The sequence below is a fragment of the Erinaceus europaeus genome, chromosome 13 (genome assembly GCF_950295315.1).
Source record: "Erinaceus europaeus chromosome 13, mEriEur2.1, whole genome shotgun sequence".
In the NCBI taxonomy this organism is placed as follows: Eukaryota; Metazoa; Chordata; class Mammalia; order Eulipotyphla; family Erinaceidae; genus Erinaceus; species Erinaceus europaeus.
Window position 1 is genome coordinate 54788568 of NC_080174.1, and position 24488 is coordinate 54813055.

General features: G+C 49.0%; 1 protein-coding gene and 1 non-coding gene across 8 annotated transcripts in view; both read left to right on the forward strand.

Moving 5' to 3' along the window:
- TTC39A (tetratricopeptide repeat domain 39A) overlaps positions 1-24488 on the forward strand; it is a 63091-nt gene that overhangs the window by 37700 nt on the left and 903 nt on the right. For 5 of the 7 annotated variants that reach the window (XM_007538399.3, XM_060205910.1, XM_060205907.1 and 2 more), the window contains 14 exons: positions 643-719; positions 1237-1304; positions 3556-3620; positions 6683-6782; positions 8427-8492; positions 10410-10518; positions 11469-11536; positions 11646-11705; positions 12769-12930; positions 17544-17635; positions 19327-19447; positions 21772-21883; positions 22677-22791; positions 24024-24140. In XM_007538399.3, the coding sequence (XP_007538461.1) occupies positions 643-719; positions 1237-1304; positions 3556-3620; positions 6683-6782; positions 8427-8492; positions 10410-10518; positions 11469-11536; positions 11646-11705; positions 12769-12930; positions 17544-17635; positions 19327-19447; positions 21772-21883; positions 22677-22791; positions 24024-24140 (1332 nt within the window). The remainder of the gene's footprint in view (positions 1-642; positions 720-1236; positions 1305-3555; positions 3621-6682; positions 6783-8426; positions 8493-10409; positions 10519-11468; positions 11537-11645; positions 11706-12768; positions 12931-17543; positions 17636-19326; positions 19448-21771; positions 21884-22676; positions 22792-24023; positions 24141-24488) is intronic. The other 2 variants (XM_060205908.1, XM_060205909.1) reach the window with 2 other exon arrangements.
- On the forward strand, positions 15251-15357 carry LOC132532505 (U6 spliceosomal RNA). The gene has a single exon (XR_009544459.1). It is a non-coding gene; the product is annotated as a U6 spliceosomal RNA (small nuclear RNA).

Here is a 24488-nt window from a genome sequence, read left to right on the forward strand (position 1 = left end):
GAGCCAGTCCCTGAGTGTCTCTGGGGCCAGGCCTGACTGAGAGGAAACACATACTGGTGCTGTCCCTTAACCCTTTGACTTTGAACAAGTCCGACTTTGGATTTAGCTCCTCTCACCAGTCACCAGATGGAATGAGGATGGAATTGTCCCTGGGGCTGAAGGAAGACATCAGTCACAGGACTGGGTGCATAACTAATGTCGAGCATGCAGTCCCCACTTGGATGAATGGTCTTACATGAGTGGCATCGGTCACTGGACACATTCTCTTGCCAGTCCCAGGCCAGACCCATGCTGGGCATCACCCACCCAGGAAACTAGCAGACCAGGCTTCTTTAATATCTCTGCTGCCTGGTTGGGGAAGACAGACAGACTGTGATGTCCTGACAGCCTGGAATGCAGGGATGCTCAAGGATTATAGCTGCTGAACCAGAGGAGCAAGGGAGGCTGCCTGTGTCCCAGGGGTGACTAGGAGTTGGCCAGGGTAGAGGGAGGAGAAGAGGGGAAACCAAGGTGTGACAAAGCCCTGGATTTAGGGAGAGGGGCCAGGCATTTGGTGTGTGGGAGGTACTGGAGATGAGGGCAGATCTTGAGAACCTGGACCCATTGCTCACCAAATGACCCAGGCCCTTTTCTCCTCTTCAGGCACCGGAAGAAATCCTCAGTAACAGACTCCTTTAGCAACTTGATGCACCGCCCCAGCATGGACCAGTTCACAGAAGGTGTGGCATCTGTGAAGTGCCAGGCTCAGGGGTTAGAGGTGGGGTCAGGGAGTAGCCACCCTCCCAGCCATGTCCTAGATGCTGGGACACAAATGGGTCCCACCTTTTGAGGCCTGGTTCTCAGGTGAGGGGTGGGGGAGCTGGTGAGACCCACTTCCTTGAAGGCATTGCCAGCTCAAGATCTAGAAGTGAGGAGAGAGGAGGCTGTCACCAGGTCTTTGAGCTTTGTTCTTCTAGTCCAGGTGAACTTAGAACTGTGTGTGCAGTTAAGCTTACAGGTTCACTTCCCTGAGTGTGCTCAGGTACACCAGAGGGAGATGTGGCTTTAGAGCAGGGGTGGGGAATCTAGGACAAGGGTGAGTACTGTGAAGGAGTCAGACCTGAGGGAGGGGGTAGAGGAGGAGCCAGAGGTGCTGACTCAGCCTGCCTTCATCTTTTTTGGAGGTCTGAGAGGGTTTCACTCAAGCCTCCTGCTAAGGCTTCCAGGAAGCCACAGAGTTTGTTTTTCTCCTCACAGAGGAAATCCACGCTGAGGTCTGCTATGCAGAATGCCTGCTACAGAGAGCAGCCCTGACGTTCTTGCAGGTAGGATTCCTTCTGGATAAGGAGCTGGAGGATTTTAGATACTTGAAGCCTTTTCAAGGCTTGCCATGTCCAACCCAGACGGGTCTAGAACAGCCGCAATTAGCCTCTTGTGGTTTAGGTGATGACTGAGGCTCAGTTACCCCAAGTCTCGAGGCCCCAGCCAGGCCTGATGGTGAGGCTGATAGGTCTTGCCTCCCTGCATTCACATAGCTCCCTTGTGCTACCAGGATGTGTTTCTACCTCGTGACATCTGTTTTCCTGCTAAGGGTCACATGAGGGCACAGCTGTGATCACAATGCCTGCTTTTTACACTTGATTTGCTCAACAGACAAGTTGGGATGATCATTGAAAAGGCTGATTTACAACATCTGTGCTGTAGCAGGTTTTGTGCATATATGACAGGCATGCAGTGTTTACATACCTCACATGCATGGCGTGTTCTATTACTGACATTTACACAAATTGTTTTATCTTCCCTGGTGGGCCTGCAGAGAGGAGTTTGAGAAAGGAGGGGCTCCTTTCCCATGGTTAGCAAATGACAGGTCTGGGATTTGAACCCATGTCCCTCATTTATGACACAGCAATAATTACAAGCATCACCTCATAATTTTATCAGAAAGCCTGGGCTATAATTATAATACTTAATCATCATGTCAGTATATGTATTGGGGTAGAAAGACACATAAAAGTTTTACTACTTGGATGCTATTTATTTTTATTATTTCTTGTCTGTCTTTTTGGAACTTGAGTGGTTAGCAATGGATTTGTCCTTAATCCTTCATGGGTACTAATGTAATAATTGCACCACGATGAGTCTTTTACTTTGTTTATTCCATTATTACAAGTAATCAGGAAAGAAATATCCACAAAGCCCTCACCCAATCAAAGAACAGAGCACTGGTAGCTCATCTCCTCAGACCCTGAGCCTTTCCTTCCAGCTTGGGGGAAGCTACTGCCTAGAGTTTTGTGTTTATCATCCTATGTCCCATTTATAATTTTCTCTCCTCATCTATCTAGTCATGTCTGAGCTGCATACTGCCATGTTTTTACTGGCTCCAAGTTCCTAAGGCCTCAAGCTGTGGGTAACTTACTTTTTCCCCAGAGCCCAGCACGGTTATGTAACATTCTTATCCACAAGGGTATCAATTTATTCATTCTCCTGCTGACAGAATTTGCATTGTTTCTGGATCTTAGCTATGGGAACAGTGGTGCTATCTATGAGCATTTTAAAATAGACCTTTTTGGGAGTCGGGCTGAAGTGCAGCGGGCTAAGCGCAGGTGGCGCAAAGCACAAGGACCGGCATAAAGATCCCGGTTCGAACCCCGGCTCCCCACCTGCAGGGGAGTCGCTTCACTGGTGGTGAAGCAGGTCTGCAGGTGTCTATCTTCCTCTCCTCCTCTCTGTCTTCCCCTCCCTCTCTCCATTTCTCTCTGTCCTATCCAACAACGACAACAACAATAATAACTACAACAATAAAACAACAAGGGCAACAAAAGGGAATAAAAAAATTAAAAATTAAAATAGACCTTTTTTTAATTTTATTGGACAGGGAGAAATTGAAGAGGAGGAGGGAGATAGAGATAGACACCTGCAGCACTGCTTCACCACTAGTGAAGCTTCCCCCTGCAGTGGAGATGAGGAGCTTGAATCCAGGTCCTTGTGTATAGTAGCATGTGCACTTAAGTGGGTGTGCCACCATCTGGCCCCTCTGTGAGCATTATTTCCCCCCCAATTTTTATTTTTGATTAATAGTAGATTACCAGATTATAAGACTAAAGTGTATAGTTCCACACCACACCCACCACCAAAGTTCTATCTCCCCACCCTCCAACCTCCCAAACATAACCATCGTAGTTCTGAGGGCTTTTTTAAGGTGGTATCTGCAGCCTGTGTTCACCCATTTCTCTGGGCTGCACATCTTGGAGTGGAATATCTGGGTGGGCTGTTGGGAGTCACGATAAAGTACACTGGTGAGGAACACACATGTTCCAAAGGCAGGCATCCCTCTTCCTTTCCCACAGTCCCACCTAGAGGGCCCCTACCAGTCACCAAGCACCATGATTGTGTGAGTCAAGCCCTGGGCATTTGGCAGATAATGTTTGGCCAACAGGACCCTCATTTCAGGTCCCTAGGATAGGGTAGCCTAGTTTGACTGATCTCTGATACCACCTCATAGAGCTGGTCCAGGGGAGGAGCAGGCATGGGCCCAGAGTTTTGTGTGATCTCTGCCAGTACCTCTTACTTCTGCAGGATGAGAATATGGTGAGCTTCATCAAGGGTGGCATCAAAGTTCGTAACAGCTACCAGACTTACAAGTGAGTGGGGCTGGCCAGCAGCATGCTGGGAGGGCAGGGGGCAGGGGGTACTGGAGTCAAAGGATCTACTACTACTTTGTCCTCCTCAGGCTGTTGTCGAAATGGGGATGGTTGGGAATTCAGGTCAGACTGACTAGAAGGAGGACTTCTACACACCCACATGACTTCTAGCAGATCTCTGCACCATCAGGACCTCACTTCCTGGACTCCCCTGGTTTACTGAGTGTATCTGCTCTCCCCCTGAATGCTTACTCTGTGCCTGGTCCTGTGCTTGGAAAAACAAGACATAGATTCTGCACAGCTTTGTCTGATAAGGCACAGGAACAGTAATTCTGAGAGCAGCACTGGAACCTCTATATCACCAGTTAACATCCAATCTGGATGCCTCTATCCATGAAACCTCCCTGGATCTCTTTAATACCAAGGGATGGTGTTCATAGCCTCATTTCCCTAAGCTGGGACTCCCCTAGGTCACTTTTCTTTTCTTTTCCTTTCCTTTCCTTTCCTTTCCTTTCCTTTCCTTTCCTTTCCTTTCCTTTCCTTTCCTTTTCTTTTCTCTTCTCTTTTCTCTCCTTTTCTTTTCTTTTCTTTTCTCTCCTTTTCTTCTCTTCTCTTTTCTTTTCTCTCCTTTTCTTTTCTTTTCTTTTCTCTCCTTTTCTTTTCTTTTCTCTCCTTTTCTTTTCTTTTCTCTTCTTTTCCTTCCCTTTCCTTGCCATTTGGGTCATTGCTGGGGTTTGGTGTCTGCACATGACTCTACTGCTACTGATCCTGGTGGATAGTTTTTTAATTTGTATGATATAGAGAGAAGTGTGTGTGTGTGTGTGAGAGAGAGAGAGAGAGAGAGAGAAAGAGAAACACACACACAAACACCGGCAGTGCTGCTTCAGTGCTTGTGAACACCCCCCCCCCCCCCCCCCCGTAGATGAAGTTAGGGCTTGAGCCTGGGTCATCACACATGGTAATGAGTGTGCTCTACTGGGTGAGCCATCTCCTGGCCTCTGGGCCAGATCATTTTGTGCCATTTCTGACTCCCTACCCTACTTCAACCCTGGATCAGACACAGGCCATATTTATGGATGAAAGAATAAAGATTCCTAATGGTGAGCTAGTGTAATGATCATACAAACAGCTTTCATGCCTGAGACTCCAAAGTCCCAGGTTCTGTCTCCTGCACCACCATAAGCCAGAACTGAGCAGTGCTCTGGAAAAAAAGAAAAAGAAAAACATATATCTCAGTTCAGAACATAGCATAGCAGTCCTTAGCTATCATTCTGAAATCAAAAAGGTTCTGAATGACCTATCCACCACCCCAATTTTGGCACTAAAATTAGTTTTCCACTAAAAGTTGACTTGAGACTTATCCATCTTTATTCCTTTGTGTGATGTGGCTTTCCCCCTGTAGAGACAGTGTTTCAAGGTGCACCACACAGTATATGAGGCCTGCATCTCTTGTGGGTCTGTGCTGGAAGCGTGTGAGGGAAGCCAGCCTGGTGTTCTTGGATCTTGAGTCTCCACATTGGCTGCCAGAGTGATGTCTCCATAACACAAAGCTTGTCCGGTCACACTCCTGCCAACTCCCAGGGCTCCTCTGGCTCTTTGAATAAAGTCCCAGGTCATCTCTGAGTCATCCCTGTCCTTGTAGCCACGTCTCCCACCTGGCTTGGACTCCATCCAAATGGCAGCTGCTCAGGGTAGCCTTCCCTGAGCTCCAGACTAAGACAGATCCCAGGGTTCTTCTCCTGGGAGGCCCTATGCACCCTCATAGTGACTTGATAGAGGCGTCTGTCCCCTAGAATGGGAGGGTAGTGAGCGTCTGGGCTAGGTGGCTTTGTATACTGCTGTTTTCATTGCCTGTCACAGAGGCCTCCATCCAGGCTTGTTAATTGAGGTTCCCCCCGCCCTGCCAAATCCTCCAGATTCTCCTAGGCTGGGCTGGGATACAGACAAGTGCATATGTGCAGCCCGCCTTGTCTGAGGTGGGCTGGGAGCTGTGTGAGCTGAGTTTCAACTAAGAAATTCCAGGAAGACTTCCTGAAGGAGGGGGTATTGTTGTTGGTCCAGTGGTTCCCAACCTGGGGCAGTTTTGCTGTGCACAGTCTGCATCCCTGAACCTCCTCCCCTGCCCCACCCCCACCTCACCCTGTGACATTTGGCAACATCTGGAGAGGCTGTGATTGTTAGAGTTGGTGGGAGGAACGATGCTTCTGACATCTACCCAGTGGAGGCCAGGGGTCTGCTACCAGCCTGTGACACATGGGAACAGCTTCTCCCTGATGCTGCATCCTATTCTCTACCCAGAAAGTGAATTATGAAGCCTAAAGCTGTCAGTAATGCCAAGGCCAAGAAACTCAGTTCTAGACAATGCAGAGCATGAGCAAAATGCCTAGACATTGGACAGGTGCACTAAGATCTGAAATACCAGGGGTGAGGAAAAAATTATATATATTTAATTGCCACCAGGGTTATCATCACTGGGGACTTAGTAACTGCACAATGAATCCACCAGTCCTAGTGGCCATTTTTCCTTTTCCTTCTTATGGGGCAGAGAGAAATTGAGAGGGGAGGGGAGATATAGAAGGAGTGAGAGAGACACCTGCAGACCTGCTTCACTGCTCATGAAGCTTCCCCACACCCCCACCCTACAGGTGGGGGCCAGGGGCTTAAACCCAGGTCCTTGAGTGTGTAATGTGTGCACTCAACCTGATGTACCACCTCCTGACCCCTGGGTTTTTTTTTTAAGATTTATTTTATTAGCAAGAGAGGAGTGAGTGAGAAAGAATGAGATCATCACTCTGGCACAGGGATAAAATTCAGGATCTCACATTTGAGAGTCAAATGCTTTATCTGCTATGCTACCTCCTAGGCTACAAGGGGTAGGTTATGACAATGAGGGGTGCGGGGAGAAACTCTTCAGCTTTCTGGATTAACAGAATGGTTGTAGCTCTGCCTCCAGGAAGTTCTGAGACCACCCACTAGTGGGGAAGTGGCTGTCCTTCAGCCCAGCTGAGATGGGGCCCAGCCCTCCACATGTGGCAAAAGCAGGACTTTGTATCTCTCCACAGAGAGCTGGACAGCCTTGTACAGTCCTCACACTACTGCAAGGGAGAGAACCACAGGCATTTTGAAGGAGGGGTGAAGCTTGGTGTGGGAGCCTTCAACCTGGTGAGTAGGACTGCCCCCTTCCCAAGTTCTCAGCATCTGGGCTCAAGATTAGCCTCCCCCTGAATGCCCTTGTGCCACATGCAGCCTCTGCTGGCCTACTGTGCCTGGCCTTGTGCTGACCCAGGGCCTAGTGATGAAGCAGGGAAGGGGGCAGATGCCAGCGCTGGCTCCAGAGACCCTGTGTATTTCTTCATAAACCATGTTGGTTCATGTAAGATTCACAGTGGTAGGAATGTTCATAGCACCAGATATCAATGAGGGCAGAAGATAGCTCACCTAGGACCAGAGGAAGCTCTGATGCAGTGGTGTCTCTCTTACTCTGTCTGTCTCTGTGTCTGAAATTAAAAAAAATGGGTATGGGGCCAGAAAGATAGCTCAGCTGGTAGCGCAAGTTCCTGGCCATGCACACAGTCCAGATTTGAGCCCTGTGATAACACATGGGAAGTGCTGTAGCACCAGAGGAATCTCTGGTGCTATTCTCTCTCTCTCTCTCTCTGTGTGTGTATGTGTGTGTTCCTGAAGCAATAACACAGTACATGTGAGGCCCTAGCACTGCCAAAATAAAAAAGAAAGAAATTGACAAGCAATGAATCAAGGTCTACTCTTTCCTGGAGAGCTGATGGTTAAACACTGGCCAGTAGCAGGGAAGAGGGTGGCTCTAGACACAGCTGATGGCCCACAGGGAACTAAGAAGTCCTTCCTGGGTTGCTAGGGAAGGTTTTGCAGAGCCAGCAGTAGCTGAGCTGGGTGTTGAAAGATTCACAAGTGGGGAAGTTACCCAGGTGGGGAAGGGCATTCAGGTGAAGGAATAGGAAGTGCAGAGATGGGAGGCTCAGAGTAGCCATGACTGTTCATGGGCTGAGGAGCTATTTATGGAGGATTAGACTCTTGGCCCTGGTTGGCCTGGGATCCTTACAAAAGTTTGTGTCTATGGAAGAGGATTGCTCACTCCTCCTAGGCAAAGCCCATTCAAAGAACAGGCCTTGGAGTGGGAGGAAACCAGAACACTGGTTTGGTTTCCTCATATGTAAACTGGGAGCAATGAGCCTAGCCCAGGAGCTAAGATAAGAAACTGCAAAGTGCACAAGGCAACTCACCTCACCCTGCCGGATTATTGCTGGCACTACGAGTCCATTGCCCCTGGTGGCCATTTTTCCCTCATTTTATTGGACAGGACAGAAAGAAATTGAGAGGAGGGGTTGATAAAAAGGGAGAAAGTTAGATATCTGCAGAACTGCTTTGCCACTTGTGAAGTGACCCCCCTCCCCTGCAGGTGAGAAGCTCAGGCCCTGAACCCGGATCCCTGTGTGGGTCCTTGCACTTCGTACTATGTGCACCATCATCTGGCTCCCTGATTATTCCATTTTACAGATGAGGAAACTGAGGCCTCCAGAGACTATGTAACTTGACCAGTGAGCCAGCAGGGAGTGGACAAACTGCTCCAAACACTCAGATCAGGGCTGTTGAGTGTCTGCTGCCCCCTGCTGGGTTTTAATGCCTCTACCTGGAGAAGTTACCTTTCCAAGATGGGTGTTTGGCAATAGGACCTGAACCTCTGGGATAACTGCAGGACCCCGGGGGGCTTGTGGGAGAGGGAGCTGCAGTCTCTGCCCTTCACATGTCGACCTTTCTGTGTTCCCACAGACGCTGTCCATGCTTCCTACTCGGATCCTGCGGCTACTTGAGTTTGTGGGTTTTTCAGGAAATAAGGTAACCAGCCACTTGCCTTCTGGGACCCCTTGCCCCAACTCACTCAGTCTGAGGACTCAGCCAGCTGGGACTGAGGGGCTGCACAGGGGGCTACAGAGCTTGAGTGCCAATGAGCCCCAGCCCTGCTGGTGGGAGTAGGGAAACCCTGGACAAGGACCAGACCTCTTTGGACTTACTTCCCGTCCAGCCAGCCACATGGGACCAGGGATCCCTGCCTGCATGTCAGAGTAGAGGGGCTCTGGGGTTAGAGCTATGTATTTCTGATTTTTGACATGTCCACAGACCTCTATTATTATCTCAAAAATGGTTAGTAATTTCCATATATATATGAGGGATGGGGATACAACATACTGGTTATGGAAAATATTTTCATGCCTGAAGCTCTGAGATCCCAGGTTCAATCCCCAGCACCACCATCAGCCAGAGTGGAGCAGTGCTCTGGTTTGTTTTTCTTTCTCTTTTCCCTCTGTCTCTGTATCTTCTCTGTATTTCTCACTAAAATCATATATATGAAAGGAAACACTGCTACACAGAAAACCCATATCAGCCATCATGATTAGCACTTAATCATAGAAGTAAATGCTTTGAGGTCAAAGCCTGGCTAACTATGTGGTCTGCTAAGGCCGTGAGCCCCCAGACGGTTCCTCTTTGTAAGAAAGGAGCTGAGGGGGGGAAGGGCAGGGGCGGTGGGAGGAGGGAACTGCACAGTGGCAATGCAAACAGACTCTTACGGCTGCGGCTCTGGAACCTCAGATTCAACCCTCAGCTCCACTTTAAGCCAGAGCAGTGCTCTAGTTAAAAACAACGACGACAACAACAACGACAACAAAACACCCACACAACTCAGAGCATAAGTGAGGCAGAACATGTACCAGCACAGGACCACACACTCCTCTTAAAGTGTCAGGAGAACAGAGAACTGAGGGAAAGACTCTGTCTTGGGACTCTGGCCCCCTCATCCTGTCCATGGACTACTCCGACCTTGGTTTACATCTGTGGCCCCTGGCCTGGGCATTGGGAAATGCTGGCCAGACCTGAAGTTCCCTTTTATTAAGAAAGTCTGGGAGTCGGGTGGTAGCGCAGCGTCTTAAGCGCACGTGACGCAAAGCGCAAGGACCAACATAAGGATCCTGGTTCGATCCCCCCTCCCCCCGCCTCCCCACCTGCAGGGGAGTCGCTTCACAGGTGGTGAAGTAGGTTTGCAGGTGTCTCTCTTTCTCTCCCCATCTCTGTCTTCCCCTCCTCTCTTGACTTCTCTCTGTCCCATCCAACAACGACGACATCAATAACTACAACAACAATAAAAGGCAACAAGGGCAACAAAAAGGGAAAATAAATAAATAAATATTAAAAAAAAAAAAAAAAGAAAGTCCTTGGCTCATGAGCTGGATGTCAGGCTGAGGGAAGAGTATGAGGAAGGCAGGGAGGCAGGGCCTGTGGTCCACATCACCCGTCACCTGGAGGAGAGCAAGGCCAGGCCAGGGTAGGAGAGACCTGCTGCACCAGCACACACCCCGCTTTTATTCTGAAGGCAGGGGAGGCCAAGAGGGTGGGGGGCAGGGGTTGAGGGAAGGCAGGTCTGTGTGTCAGAATGAACAGAAAGCTCTAGAGGACAGAAGGGGCAGAGATTGCAGGCAGGCAGACAAATGGGTGGTAGCCTCTTGTTCCTCCCTAGCCAGGCTCTGAAACCTTGTCTTCCAGGAAGTCTTCCTAGACTGCAGTCCTCATGGCCCCATCTGCGTCTCAAGCCTGTGGCTAGGATTCTCTGTCTCCTTGTCATTCCTCCTCCCCCACCAGACCTGCGGCTGCTCTCTGGGCCCTGCCCTGGCAGCATTGCTCTCACAGTTGTCCAGTGAGCAACCTGGGTACTAGCTCAGGCCTGCCGACCTCAGCCTGGCTCCTCTCCCCTCCCTGCAGGACTACGGGCTGCTGCAGCTGGAGGAGGGCGCAGCGGGGCACAGCTTCCGCGCGGTACTCTGCGTCATGCTGCTACTGTGCTACCACACCTTCCTCACCTTTGTGCTTGGTAGGAGCACTTCGGGGATCAGGGTTGGGGCTTCTGGTGTTTGGTTGGCTGTAAGGGGAGGGAGTCAGGGGTTGTAGATCCTGCTCAGTGGTAGAGTGGCCTGGGGCTGGGGATGAGACTCTGAAACCAGAAATAACAGAACTGCATCAACCACCCTGGGGCCTGGCCTACTGATACCTCACTGCACTCTCTGCGACTGAGTTCTAGCCTCACGCTTCTCCTCTGTGATATGGGGGTGGGCATGCCCACTTCTTAATGGAGTGTCTCATGCATGCACTCTACCACTGAGCACCCTCCCCAGCCCAACTTTTACAATCTACATTATTATTATTGATGATGTGGTTGTTGTTCCATCTGGGGCTTTACCACTCTGGGCTGACTTTTCCAGGGAGAAGGAAAGAGAGAGACATGTGGGGGGGGGTGGTGGCAAGGGATGATACTTCACAGCACCAAAGCTTCTCTTAGTGCCTTAGTACTTCCAGGGGCTTAAACTGGAGTCATGTGCATGCCAAAGCACAAATCCTCTCAGGTGAGATATCATTCTGGTCCCCTATTTACTTATTTTTTAGATGAAATAGTGGGTGGTAGGGGAGAGAGACACATGACTCCACTCTCCACTATCTATGTAGTGTCAAAGATCAAACCCAGGGCCTCACACATGTGAGGCAGGCGCTCTGTAGCTGAGCTACCTTCCCCGCCTGGTCATGGTCACTTTGTAGAGGGTGTGTATCTCCTTGGGAGCTGAGCACAGCCCTGGTTTGGTTGTTGAGCCTTTTGACGTGTTGGGGGCAGGATCTGTTCTGCCCTGTACAATCCTCATGCTGTTCTGAGCTAGAAGACGCCTACTTCGCAGTGGGGGAGCAGTGGCCCTGTGAGTCCTCTGCTAGGTTTCCAGGAGGGTCACTGGAGCTGGTGGTGGTGACAGTGTATTGTTGTCCCACCTCTATCAGGCACAGGAAATGTCAACATTGAGGAGGCAGAGAAGCTTCTGAAGCCCTACCTGAAGCGATACCCTAAGGTGAGCCTCTTTCTCTGGCCAACACCCCTGCCCACTTGTCCCTGCAGGTCCACATGGATCCCCATGGATCCCCACGGATCTCCATGGATTTCCGTGTGTGTCTTTGCAGGGTGCCATCTTCTTGTTCTTTGCGGGGCGGATTGAGGCCATTAAAGGCAACGTTGACTCAGTGAGTAACAGGGGCCAGGCATTGCTGGAGTCCCCTTTGGGTCCCCCAGGTTGACAGGAAGTTAGGTTCATGAAGACATATTCAGGGAATGGGGGAGCTAGGAGCTTTGGACTCTTAAAAGATCCAAGGAGAACAAGGGCTGAAGAGGCAATTCCAGCTGAGGCAGCTGGGGAAGAGGAGCGAGAAGGTGGCTGTGTGGTGAGTGGGGTCTGAGAGGCAGGAAACGCTGTGGGATGGTGGTATTTCTGGATGTATCTGAGGTGGGAGGCCCTGAGGCACGGCACTAGGCTGACATGTCGTGCTTGGTGCCAGGGCTTGAGAATGTGGGCCGGGCTAAGGAGTCTGGTCACCACAGATGGAGAGAGCCCTCCATGAGCTCAGAGTGGGAAGAATGCTGTGCTGGCAGAGACCCCAGCACTGAGCCAAGGCCCAGGACAGACAAGGAGTCTTCCACAAAGTCCTACTCTGTTTCCTGACACAACGGAATAAATGCTCAGCTTCAGGATACTAGTGGCAAACACTAGAAGAAGAAGGATACTAGTGTGAGCTGCTGGAATGTCAGCCTTTGTTCTGGGACAAGCATTGCTATATTACTATACTGTAATCACCTTCTGCTGTCTGTTACCCCTCCTTTCTTGCTGTATCCCATCCTTTCCTTTTGTGACTGAAAACAAACTAGAGTCCATGGGTTGGTGAAATGGTTCACTTGGATAGTGTGGTGCTTTGTCATGTGTGTGACCCAGGTTCAAGCCCAGCTCCACTGCACTGAAGGAAGCTTTGGTGCTATAGCCTCCCCCCACCCGTCTGTCTAAAAAACAAACAAAACTATAAAAACAAAACAAAACAAACAACTAGAGTCCTAGGGAGGGATAGCCAAGGACCCAGATTCTCATCAGACTTAGAAGGAAGAGCCAGAACTGAAGGGCATATGTCCTGGCATGGGGCGGGGTCCCCCATGTACTGGAGGAGGCTGGGGCTGCTATGGAGTTGGGGTATAGAGAACACAGTGAGTGGAGCAGGGGTAGAGGGGCCAGCTCCAGAGACTGACCAGCAGTACCTGCAGGCCATCCGGAGGTTCGAGGAGTGCTGTGAGGCCCAGCAGCATTGGAAGCAGTTTCACCACATGTGCTACTGGGAGCTGATGTGGTGCTTCACCTACAAGGGCCAGTGGAAGATGGCTTACTTCTACGCCGATCTGCTCAGCAAGGAGAACTCCTGGTCCAAGGTGGGCTAACACTATGTGTGTGAGCAGCAGTGGGGTCCCAGGCAGCTAGACTGGCCATCATCCCCCCTCTAAGGATCAAACCCTTGACTATCCAAAGACATCTTTTCTGGAATAAGTAGAGCCATACACTTTAATAGGACTCAGAGTTGGATAGATCTAAAGCCAATAAGATTCAAAGAAACCTTAGAATTATAGTGTGTCTGGGGCTGGAGGGATAGTTCGGTGGGTAGGGCATGTGATTTATCATGTGTGAGACCCAGGTTCAAATCCTGGCACCACCACATGAGAGGTGTTATGGCATGGGAGCAAGCTCTGGCATCTCTCTCTTCCACCCCCCCCCCACACACACACCTTATATTTCTCTCTCTGAATGAAATAAATAGTCCAGAGTAGTGAGAAGGATGGAAGAAAACCAACTATAATGTGTCATTTGAGGCTTCAAGTCACAAGGGACAGAAGCCTGGCTCACAGTGCCTGGGAGGGTGCTGTCTGTGAACTTTCTGTCATGGTGGAAATATTTTACTTTTGCACCATACAGTGTGTTTGCACGGAATATCTGAAATGTGTTTAGTGCAACTGGTGAACTAGATCTTTTTTTTTTTTTAAAGAACTTATTGTGGTCTGAAAGGAGGCGCAGTGATAAAGCTTTGGACTCTCAAGCATGAGGTCCCGAGTTTGATCCCTGGCAGCACATGTGCCAGAGTGAGGTCTTGTTCTTTCTCTCTCTTCCTATCTTTCTCATAAATAAATAAAATGTTTTTTTAAAGATCACTCTGGTACATGTGCTGCTGGGGATTGAACTTGGGACCTCATGGTTGAGAATCCAATGCCTTATCCACTGTGCCACCTCTGGACCACAGGAAACTAGATCATTCGAGTTAACTCACATTTAAATTTTCAAAGTCACATGAGGCTCATAGCCCCACCATATTGGATTCTTCAGGTCTAAAACACAGAAGGCTCATTGGTTCATGGTCCCATGTAGGCACATCTGACCTCAGATAGAGTTGGACCCAGAAACTCACAGGATGTCATCTGGTGTCTGTGCTCACCTCCATGACATCTTGGTGGTGAGGTTAGGTTCTACCATGTGACACATAGGCTCCCTGTCCCTCACTGACATCTTCCCTTTGACTTCAGCAAAAACTCCACAGTGGAGCCTCACTGGCCTAGCACAGGTGAGATGTCAGTGACTGGAAGCAAAGAAGGTGGGATGACTCCTCATGGAGTGGGACTGGGACAAGAGTGCCCCCCCCCCCCCCAGGAGAAAAATGATGTCTGTGGAAGGAGCATTGTTGTTGGCAGGGGTTGTGGGGAGCATTAAAGTGATGTCATGTGGGTAAAGTAATATGAAGGGGATTCTGGCCATATGTGGAGACCTACAGCATCGTGCTAAGTGGTAAGCACATATTAAACATTGCTAGCATACAAAGGGTAGCACACAATTCTTCATACCTTCAAAGAACAACTACACTGATAATCCACAGACTTATAGCACATGTATCTTTTTTTTTTTTTTTCCCAGCGCACTGCTCAGCTTTGGCTTATGGTGGTATGGGGGATTGAACCTGGGACTTTGGAGCCACAGGCATGACAGTCTCTTTGCATAACCATTATGCTATCTACCCCCAAATAGCACATGTATCTTGATGGCTGTATCCCTTGTGCACAGAAGACATTGCTAATCAGTCTTCCCCACAAGCCTTCTCCACTCTCCACTCCAGGCAGCCATTAGAACTAATCTGAGTTGGTACCTGTTGGGAGACTGTCATTTGCATCTCATCCCTCTTTCTCATCCCTCCTCCTCATCTCTTCATGGAAGTCTCACTTCAGTACAATTGTGAGAGAACCACATAGAAAGGGAACTCTCTGGGTATGACATTGGAGGAAGGACAGGCTTTCACTGAGCTCTTACTGTGTGCTCATCACTTGCCAGGGGGTTTGTGAATGGGGGTGTGTATGGAGGCTTTGATCTGACAGTGTGGGGGCCCTTGGTACTTGTGGGCTAGATATATGCTTTAAAAATCCCTCTGTCAGGGGCCAGGTGGTTGTGCACCTGGTAGAGCCCACAGGTTACCATGGGAGAGGATCCTGGTTCAATTCCCTGGTCCCCACCTGAAAGGGGGAAGCTTCACAAGTGGTGGATCAGTGCTGCAGGCATCTCTCCTGTCCTCTTACCCCCTAAGTTCTATCTCTCTCTCCTCCTCTATCAAAGAAAAAGGAAAATAATAGAAACCAGCTGCCAGGACAGGTAGATTCATTGTGCAGGTATAGAGCCCCAGTGTTAAAAAAAAAAAATCAAATAAAAACATCCCTCTGGGCGCTCACTTTGACAGCACGTACACTAAAAGTGGAATGATATAGAGAAGATTAGCATAGCCCCTGTGTAAGGATGACAAACAAATACATCTAGCATTCCATATTTAAAAAAATAAAAATAAAAACTCTCTGGCAGTTGCTGGCACCCCCCCCCCCCTTTCCCCTTATGCCAGGCCTGTTCTAGACCAGGACATACAGCAGTGACAAAGCAAAACCCCATCTCCTGGCTCACATGCTGGTGGAAAGAGAGAAAAGCAACTCACAAACAGTGCACAGTGTCAGGGGATGATGGGTTCTGGTTAGTATGCTGAAGAAAAATGATGCAAGATAAGAATTCGGGGGTGGTGGGTGGGGCTTTCTTGTACAGAGTGCTCAGGGGAACTATCTGAGAAGAAAGAGACTTGAAGGAGCAAGCCGTGCAGGTATCATAGTGAAGAGGGTGCCAGGCAGAGAACACTCCCTCTGCCTGTGGATACAGGGGGAGGTGTGTGGGCAGCAGGGAGCTAAGAGATTTCCATGTGTTCTAGAAACAGCCCAGAACTGGTGTGGCTACAGTGACAGAAGTGAGAAGTGGGGGGAAATAGTAAGAAATAAAGTCGGAGAGGAAACTGGGAGAGGCTAAATAGGCCGTGACAGGGGAGTCTGGTTTTTATCCTAAGTGTGATGGGATTTGAGAGAATGAGGGGAGGGACTGACATGATCAGAGCACACCAGCTAGGACACTGGCACTGGAAAGTCTGAGCCCTGCTATCCCATGGGAAGCATCATGGCTCCGGTGCCATTCTCTCTAAATGTAGAAGAAGAAGCCAAGAGTGGTGAAATCACACACGTGCCAAGCTCTGACTCAACAAAAATAAAAGAAAAAGCCGGAGCTGCCACAGTGTGGGAAAGGGCTTGCAGTCGTGGCAGGGGAGCAGGGAGATGGTTTAGGTCATAAGACCGTAGACAGCCTGGAAGTCTGAAGCCAGGAGCTGGACTGGAGGCTGGTGCAATCACTGAGGTGAGCAGTAAGGGTAAGATCCTGGATGAGGATGTGGTGACTTAGCGTCAAGGTGGGGGTGGAGGGGCAAGGTTGACAGCAGGAAGTTGAAGATGAGGAACAGGTTTCAGTGTGAGGAGATCCTCCCCCACCCCACACAAGGCCAGCTTGTCCTCATTTTGTGAAGGGCACACTAAGATGCTGAGGGCAGAGTGGAACTGGGAGTGGTCCCTCGCTTCAGTGCGGGTGGGGCTGTTAGTGGGTGTGGCTTTGTGCCTTCTCGCGGAGAATGGACTCCCATTCCTCCTCTGCCCACTGGTCTCGGTCAACAGCAGGAGCTGTAGTTCATGATTTAGACACTGGATGGCAGCACAGAGTCAGACTAGTCTCCGGAGTGGAGGCTGAGGGATTTCTGCAGAGTCATGGCTTCCCTGCCAGAGGCATTCATGGATCCAGTGTAGAAGGCGCTGGCTTGAAGCCACACAAAACTGAGGTTGATACTGGGCTGTGCCTCCAGGGGCTCTGTGTTTCCAGGGAGCAAAGATGGGGTATGGATTTTTTTTTTCTTTTTCTTTATTGAGGGATTAATGTTTTACAGTTGACAGTAAATACCATCGTTTGCATATGTGTAACATTTCTCAGTTTTCCACATAACAATACAACCCGCACTCCGTCCTCTGCCGCCATATTCTTGGACCTGTACCCCCCCCCCCCCCGGAGTCTTTTACTTTGGTGCAATGGGGTATGGATTCTTTTCTGGTATTGGAGTGCAGGAAGGTGATGTTTGTAAAGTGCCTGGCACACGGTAAGGTAGTTATACCAAGTGAGCCTGAACTGAACTGAGCCCTGACGCCACCCTTTTACGCACCTCTTACTCCACACTACCCATTTGTATTCCATTTCTGTACATCACTGCCCTTTCGTGGCTTCACTTGGGCTGTCTGTCCCCTTGCCTGGGAATCCTTCTCCAGGGTCTCTGTGAATCTTCCTGTCGACCTTCAAAGACCCCTAGTGAAGTAGTTGCTCTGCAGAAGCCCTTGCCATCTTGTCCTTTTGAGCCTCGGCAGATCCTGACACCCACTAGTTGCTTTTTAGGTGGCTGCTTTGCCATGGTCTACCCTGGATGGAACTCCCAACTCAAATCCTCTTGCTGCTTCGGCTTCCTCACCCTCTTGCTTCTCCCCTGGGGCTTAGTGTTGATGGTAGCTGCTGTTGGGCCACCTGGGGTCTGAATGAGGAATTTATGTCAGCTGGAACTGGGATCAGTGTGTGAGCTGGTGGCTCACTCCCCTGAGCTTTGCTCTTTCTCACACAGGCCACTTATATCTACATGAAGGCTGCCTACCTCAGCATGTTCGGGAAGGAGGACTACAAGCCATTCGGGGATGACGAAGTGGAGTTGTTTAGGTGGGTCCCACCATTGCACCCCAGTCAGAGGCCCCAGCCAGGCTCTGCTCATGGCTACCTGAGCTGTGGGCACCCCAGAGGGAGGTGGGAGGTTTATCCGAGCTCCCTGACCTCTCCCAAGATCACCTCATGTGTCCCTCGTTCCTATGGTTCCATTACCTCCCTGCCTGCTGGTTAGAATCCTTTGCATTCCTGCAGAGGCTTTGTCAGCATTCTTTCAATCAATCTCTTCCATCTTTGGGTAGTGCAGATGTGGGCACTGAGGTCCAGAGGGAGAAGGTCTTTCCTTTTTGTTGTCTCAACCTGACAGACTCAGAGAAGCACAATAGAGAGCCCCAGAGTTGGAATGAAATAAATAAATCTAAGTACAGCCTCTGCCATGTCTTAGTGATATCAGTGTGGACAATTTCAACATCTACAGAATGGGAATAGTGACTTCTACTTTGCAGAACTGAATGAAATAGTCATCGAACCATTAATTTGGATGAATCAAATAGAGAATATATTTAAGGAGTCTGACATAGGGCCTGCAGCCATTAAGTAATAATGATTGTATCCTTATCCTGTTGTGTTTGCCTCCTGTGAAGGTTCCAGACCAGGGCTCAGCCTTAGCAGGCTCTGTCCTTAGCAGGCTGAGGACAGAGCCTAGAGCCTTCTTTCAGTTGTGGGGTCAGTTGACTCTACCATGCAGACCTGGAAGTAGTTGTAACCCAAAATCCTGGGTCACTGGAATCACATGAATAGGGCATTTACCTCCATCTTCCTGTCTCATGTGTATGCCAGAAAACTTGCAAGGAGGGATAGCATTATCTTGTATTTTAGACAGGATAAAGCTGATGCCCAGAGGGGTTCCCGAAGTGTACAAGCAGATAAGGGGTTTGATGAAGAAACTCCTGTAACTAGGTCCAGGCATTTCCTGGACCTGGATGTCTCAGACCTGAGGGTCACGACCACGCCCGGTGACTGTGGTAGGAATTGGAGTGTGAGACAGCTGTGTGGGTGAGGCCCCAGATGTGAATACTTGCCTAGCTGCATCTACACTTAACTTAGCCACGGTTAACACATCTAAACAGCCTCCGAGGAGACTACAGCTCACATGACAAGAGCTAAAGGTTTGAATTGTGTGACTTGGGGTGTGACCTGGGTGTTTGTCTCCCCTGTGATGCTGGGGTCAGATAGCCACCGGGTCTCCTGTAAGTGGAGCCTTGGCATGGAGGAGAGAGAACTGGAAGGCAGAACAGGTCCTGGAGCGTATTTGGATGCATTCTTCCCTCTGCTAGCTAGTGTCCAGCCACAGGAAATTGGGTCTTAGAGCAGGACCTTTACCTCAAGGTCAAATTAGGTCACTAGTTCAACACTTTCATTATAAAGATGGAGACCCAGAGAGGCGTCATGCAGAAGCTGGGCAGGCTGGAGACTCCCAGCTCTCTCCAGTTTTTTTTTTTTTTTAATTTTTATTTATTTATTGTATAGAGACAGCCAGAAACTGAGAGGGGAGGGGGTGACAGAAAGAGAGGGAGACAGAGAGACACCTGCAACACAGCTTCACCACTTGCAGAGCTTTCCCCCTGCAGGTGGGGACCCGGGGCTCGAATCGGGGTCCTTGTGCGTTGAAACATGTACGCTCAACCAGGTACTCCACCACCTAGCCCCCTCTCCAGGTTTTTCTGACCTCCTCGTTTCTTCTACAGAGCTGTGCCAGGCCTGAAGCTGAAGATTGCTGGGAAATCTCTACCCACAGAGAAGTTTGCCATCAGGAAGTCCAGACGCTACCTCTCCCCAAACCCTGTCTCGCTGCCAATCCCTGCTCTGGTGAGTAGGAGGGTCAGACTGCACTACAGTTTGGGATTTGGGGGATTAGCTGAGAGACCAGGGACTTCTGTGAGGGTAACCCTTGAGGGAAGTGGGTAAGGAAAAAGAACTTCATGCCTCAGGGGCCTGGGGTCCAGAGGAGGATCACACCTGAATGGAGCCAGCCCACCGGGAAAAATACTGGCCAACTGGGGTGGGGGGACACAGGTCAGCAGGGGCAGGCCCCCTACACAGCCTCACAGTACTGTCCCCGGGCAGAGGCTTCATTCAACTGCTTGTGTCCCCATCCAGTCTGTTTCTGTCTTGTCACATGATGATAACTGTTGCTTATACTGTCTTCTTCACTGGACCAGACTTTTCTGGGATCTGAGACCATGGTAGAATCAACTCTGAAATGACAATTATGGTAGCAGCTGACTTTGTTGGACCCTTGCTGGGTTTAAGATTCCTTATATCCATTGCCGGTTTGCTTATTTGATCTTGACAGCTCCCTCTGAGTAAGTGCTGATGGGGCCTCCACTTTACAGGTGAGGATAATAAGGCCTAATATGTAAATAAGAGAGTGGTAGAAAGATGAAATATTCAATAGGTAGATGAGATTGAAGTTGAAAGGTCAGTGACTGCTTGTCCAGATCACACTGCTAATGAGTTAGACAAGGACCCTGGACCCAGGCACTTGGGTTCATTCCCGAGCTCATATTTGGAACCCCTGTTATGATAGCTGATAAGCGCATATAGCACAAAGTGCAAGGATACCGGTTCAAGCCCCCCCCCAGCTCCCCACCTGCAGGGAGGTTGCTTCATAAGTAGTGAAGCAGGTCTGTAGGTGTCTCTTTCTCCCTTTCTCCCATCCAAATGCTAACCAGGCCTGACCCTGCTTAGCTTCCGAGATCAGATGATATATATATATCACTAGCCCAGAAGATGGCACAGTGGGGTAAACTTTGACCCTCAAGCATGAGGTCCTGAGGTCGATCCCCAGTATCACAAGTGTCACATGTGTACTGTGTTTTCTGTCTTGTCCTTCTCAATCTCACATAAACCTTTAAAAAAAGAAAAGGAAATCAAGGAGTAGCAACACTTTAAAATAAAGGAAGAACACACACAGTAAAATTATTATCAAATAGGTGTAGGCACTATCAAGACAGGGGAAGCAACTATACCAAAAATTTAGGAGAGCATTTCTCAAACTATAATTTGCAAAATGCAATTCATACATAAAATGACTTCTGCATTGACATATATGGGGAAGTCTGGCTTAAACAGTTTGTCATTTGGGGGGTGGGGTGGGGAAAACATAGTGGTTATGCAACAAATCTTTCATACCTGAGGCACCAAAGGCCCCGGGTTCAATTCCCAGCATCACCATAAGCCAGAGCTGAGCAGTGCTCTCTCTGGGAAAAGCAGAAAACAAAACAAATAAAAACCCACAAGCACACACACCTAAAGCAAAGTCTGTACACTGTAGACCTTTGTGAAATTTTTATATGCTAGTCTGTATAATAAGTCTTTAAGAAGCAGCTTGAGGGTGTGTTTTCCCCTAAGTCATAGAACTCTTTCTTTGATGGAACTGTTGCTATCTTGGGACCATATACTGCTTTGAGAATACAGGTCTAAAATTAAAGCCCTTCCTGGAACATAATAACAGGAACCACAGCAAATATTGCTTGTCTACATCTTCACTTGTGCAAATCACTTTCACATTCATTCCGGGATTTGGTAGTTTAGAAAATGCAATCAAAGCAAGCAGAATTACTATGAATGAAAGCTATAATGTATTATTCTGAGCTTCCTGTCAGTCAAGGCAAAAAAGGAACCAGGATATGTTCACAGTTTTCTTGATGGCAGTTCAAGCTCAGTGCCCTAGGGGAATAGGAGAAAAGTGGTGTAGTTGTGTGCTCCACTGAAAACCCCAACTATCTTAATTGGGGTTCCTCTAATTATGTGGAGGAGGCCCTGCCAACTAGGACTCCCTGGGGACTGTGAGGGGCATGACCTGTTCCTCAAAGATTGGGAAGAATCTGAGAGATAGGTTGGGAAAGAGCATAATAGTGTCATGAGCAGAAATAGTTTATAACTATAACTATGAGCAGAACAATAAGGCAGTGGGTCCTTAAATCCTCACTAGAGAGCCCAAGTATTAAGGTCCCACTGAAGCTGCATCTATAAGTTCCTCAGGCCCACAGCTGTGTAGTCTAGACTGAGAATAGAGCTAGAAAGGTCTTCAATTGATCCTTCATCTAAGCTGCCCGTTTTTTCCGGATGGGGATACTCAGGCCCCATTGGGAAGGAAGCTTAGGACTGATTTGCTCTCCTGCCCCCAGGAAATGATGTACATCTGGAATGGCTACGCTGTGATTGGGAAGCAGCCAGAACTAACAGATGGGATACTTGCAATTATCACCAACACTGAAGAGATGCTGCAAAAGGGTCCAGGTGACTAACCCCAAGCCCTTGAACCTACCAGGTTGTGTCAGACCACAGGTTTTATGGTTGAAAGTTCCTCTACTCAAAATGTCCTTTCTGGACCTGGGAGACAACATGATGGTCCTATACAGACATTCATGATTGAGGTCTCATGGTCCCAGGTTGAATCCTCAGCACCAAAAGAAGCCAGAGCTGAGCAATGCTCTGGTTTAAAAACAAACAGACAAACTGCTGTATAAGTTTATGACCTTTGCCTTTCAATACTGAACTTCAGTGTCAGCTCCTCTGTGAAGCGCTTCCTTGTTCTCAAAGTTCCCACTCCCAGGGCTTTCTTCAGGCAGTGCAGACCTCACTGTAGCTTCATCATTTTTTTTTTTTGCCTCCAGATTAATCGCTGCAGCTCTGTGCCAGCACCGAGTACACTGTTCCTGGCAGCCATTTTTTTTTCTTTTCATTCAATAGTGCAAAGAGAAATTGGGAGGGAGGACATAGAGGGAGAGAGAAGCACAGACACCTGCAGACCTGCTTTACCACTTGTGAAGCATCCTCCTGCAGGTGCAGAGTGGACGCAGGAACCTGGGTCTTGAGCATAGTACTACTATGCGCTTAACCAGGTGCATCACTGCCCCACCCAAATCATCATCTCAGTATTTGTTTTTCTTTCCCAGATGTGAATTCCCAGAGGAAAGGGTCATTGTCTGAGTCACTTATGTGTCCCCAGGGCTCAGCACAGAGTAGGGACTCCATGAGTAGCCTGCAGAAGTAAACTCGGTGTCTTCTTCCCTCGCTTCTCTATTTTCAGAGAATGAGTACTCGGTGGATGATGAGTGCTTGGTGAAGTTGCTGAAAGGCCTATGTCTGAAATACCTGGGCCATGTCCAGGAAGCTGAGGAGAATTTCAGAAGGATCATAGCCAAGTAAGTGGCTTTGTGGCAGCCTCCACTCCAGATGGCCTATTGCTGGGTCTATGCCTGGTTATCTTGGACAGAATTTTCAGGGTGGCTCTATCCACATTCCAGTGCCTGACCCTAGCTCACCCCCTTCCTCTACTACATATACCAGCACTTACTCTGTTTTTTTTTTTAAATATATTTATTATTGGATAAAGACAGAGAAATTGAGAGGGGAGGGGGAAGACAGAGGGGAAGAGACAGAGAGATACCTGCAGCACTGCTTTACCACTTGTGGGGACCAGGGGCTTGAACCTGGGTCCTTGTGCACTTAACCAGGTGCACCACCATCTGGCCCCCAGGAATATACTCTGTACCATCTGGCTGGATACAGATACCTAATTCAGATGAGTCCTTGCCCCCCTTTGCCCCCCAGCTTACCATGTGCCCAACTACTGAGTTTGCCCAAAACTGGTTTTCAGTAAATGTTATCCCTGCAATTCGTGATTCAGAAATGTTGCCCATTGCCCTTAGTAAGATGGAGAGCTAGAGGCAACCCAGTCTGGTGTGCTCAAGGCTGTGCTAGAGGAAAAGCAGAGAGGAGAGCCAGGTCCTGTGTGCAAGGATCCAAGCCAGGATAGCAGGAAAGGCTTTTTAGGGATGACATTTAAATCAGGTGGATTACAGGTAGAGGAGCAAGGGAAGGGCTAAGTGGTATGAATAGGTCTGGCACATGCCGATACCTGGACATAGGAGAGGCACCTGAGGTTGGGTGACAGTCCTTCACTTCCTGGGTGAAGTTATGGGGCTAGATTGAGAAGGGCCTGGATGTTTTGCCTATAAGGCTGAATTTTAGCCTGTATATGAAAGAGAATCAGGAAAGGCACTCAACAGGGCAGGTTTGGATTTTAAAAGAATGTCTCTGGGGCAGGTTGGAGGGTTGGTCAGAGGCCAGAAAATAGATTTCCCAATTACTTCTACTTGAGAAAAGGGATGGGGACTGAGGTAAATCTATGGTACAAGTCGTAACTAGGTTGTCAGGGAAGTTACGACCTAGGTTCCGAAGACTCTCTTATTGGGATCCTAAGACTTTCTAGGACTATGTAATGGGAATCTCCCCAAACTGGAATTTAAATCAGGAAATCCCCACATGAGCACAGAGGCTGGTTCTTCCTATTTGGGGAAGACAAATAGGAAGGTAGCACCTCAAGGGCACTCAAGGGCAGAGCCTGTCAACAGTGTCTTCCTCTGTTCTGCAGTGAAAAGAAGATTAAATATGACCACTACTTGATCCCAAATGCCCTGCTGGAACTGGCCCTGCTATTTATGGAGCAAGGCAAAAATGAAGAGGCTGTCAAACTCTTGGAAACTGCCAAGTAAGGCTGGGGTGACCTTAGTCTGTCAGGGGCTTCATGCAGCCTGTTGGGGGTAGAGGATCCCAGGCAGCAGTGAGGGAGGAGGGACTGGCAAGGGCAGTATAACTTTCTGGAGGCTGGCCCCAAGTCCTGGGGAACCCAACTCTTACCTGTACCAGGGAGGCTCCTTCCTCCATTTACCAATGAAGAATCAGAAACCTTGAACAGAGTTTGCTACCCAGGGTCATGTCACAAGCCAGCTGGCGTGAAGACCCAGATCTCAGATCTACTTTTGGAAACCATTCCCTTCAACTTGGGGACTGTCAGGACACAGAATAGTTCTAGAAGGCGTGGTGTCAAGCATGGGGA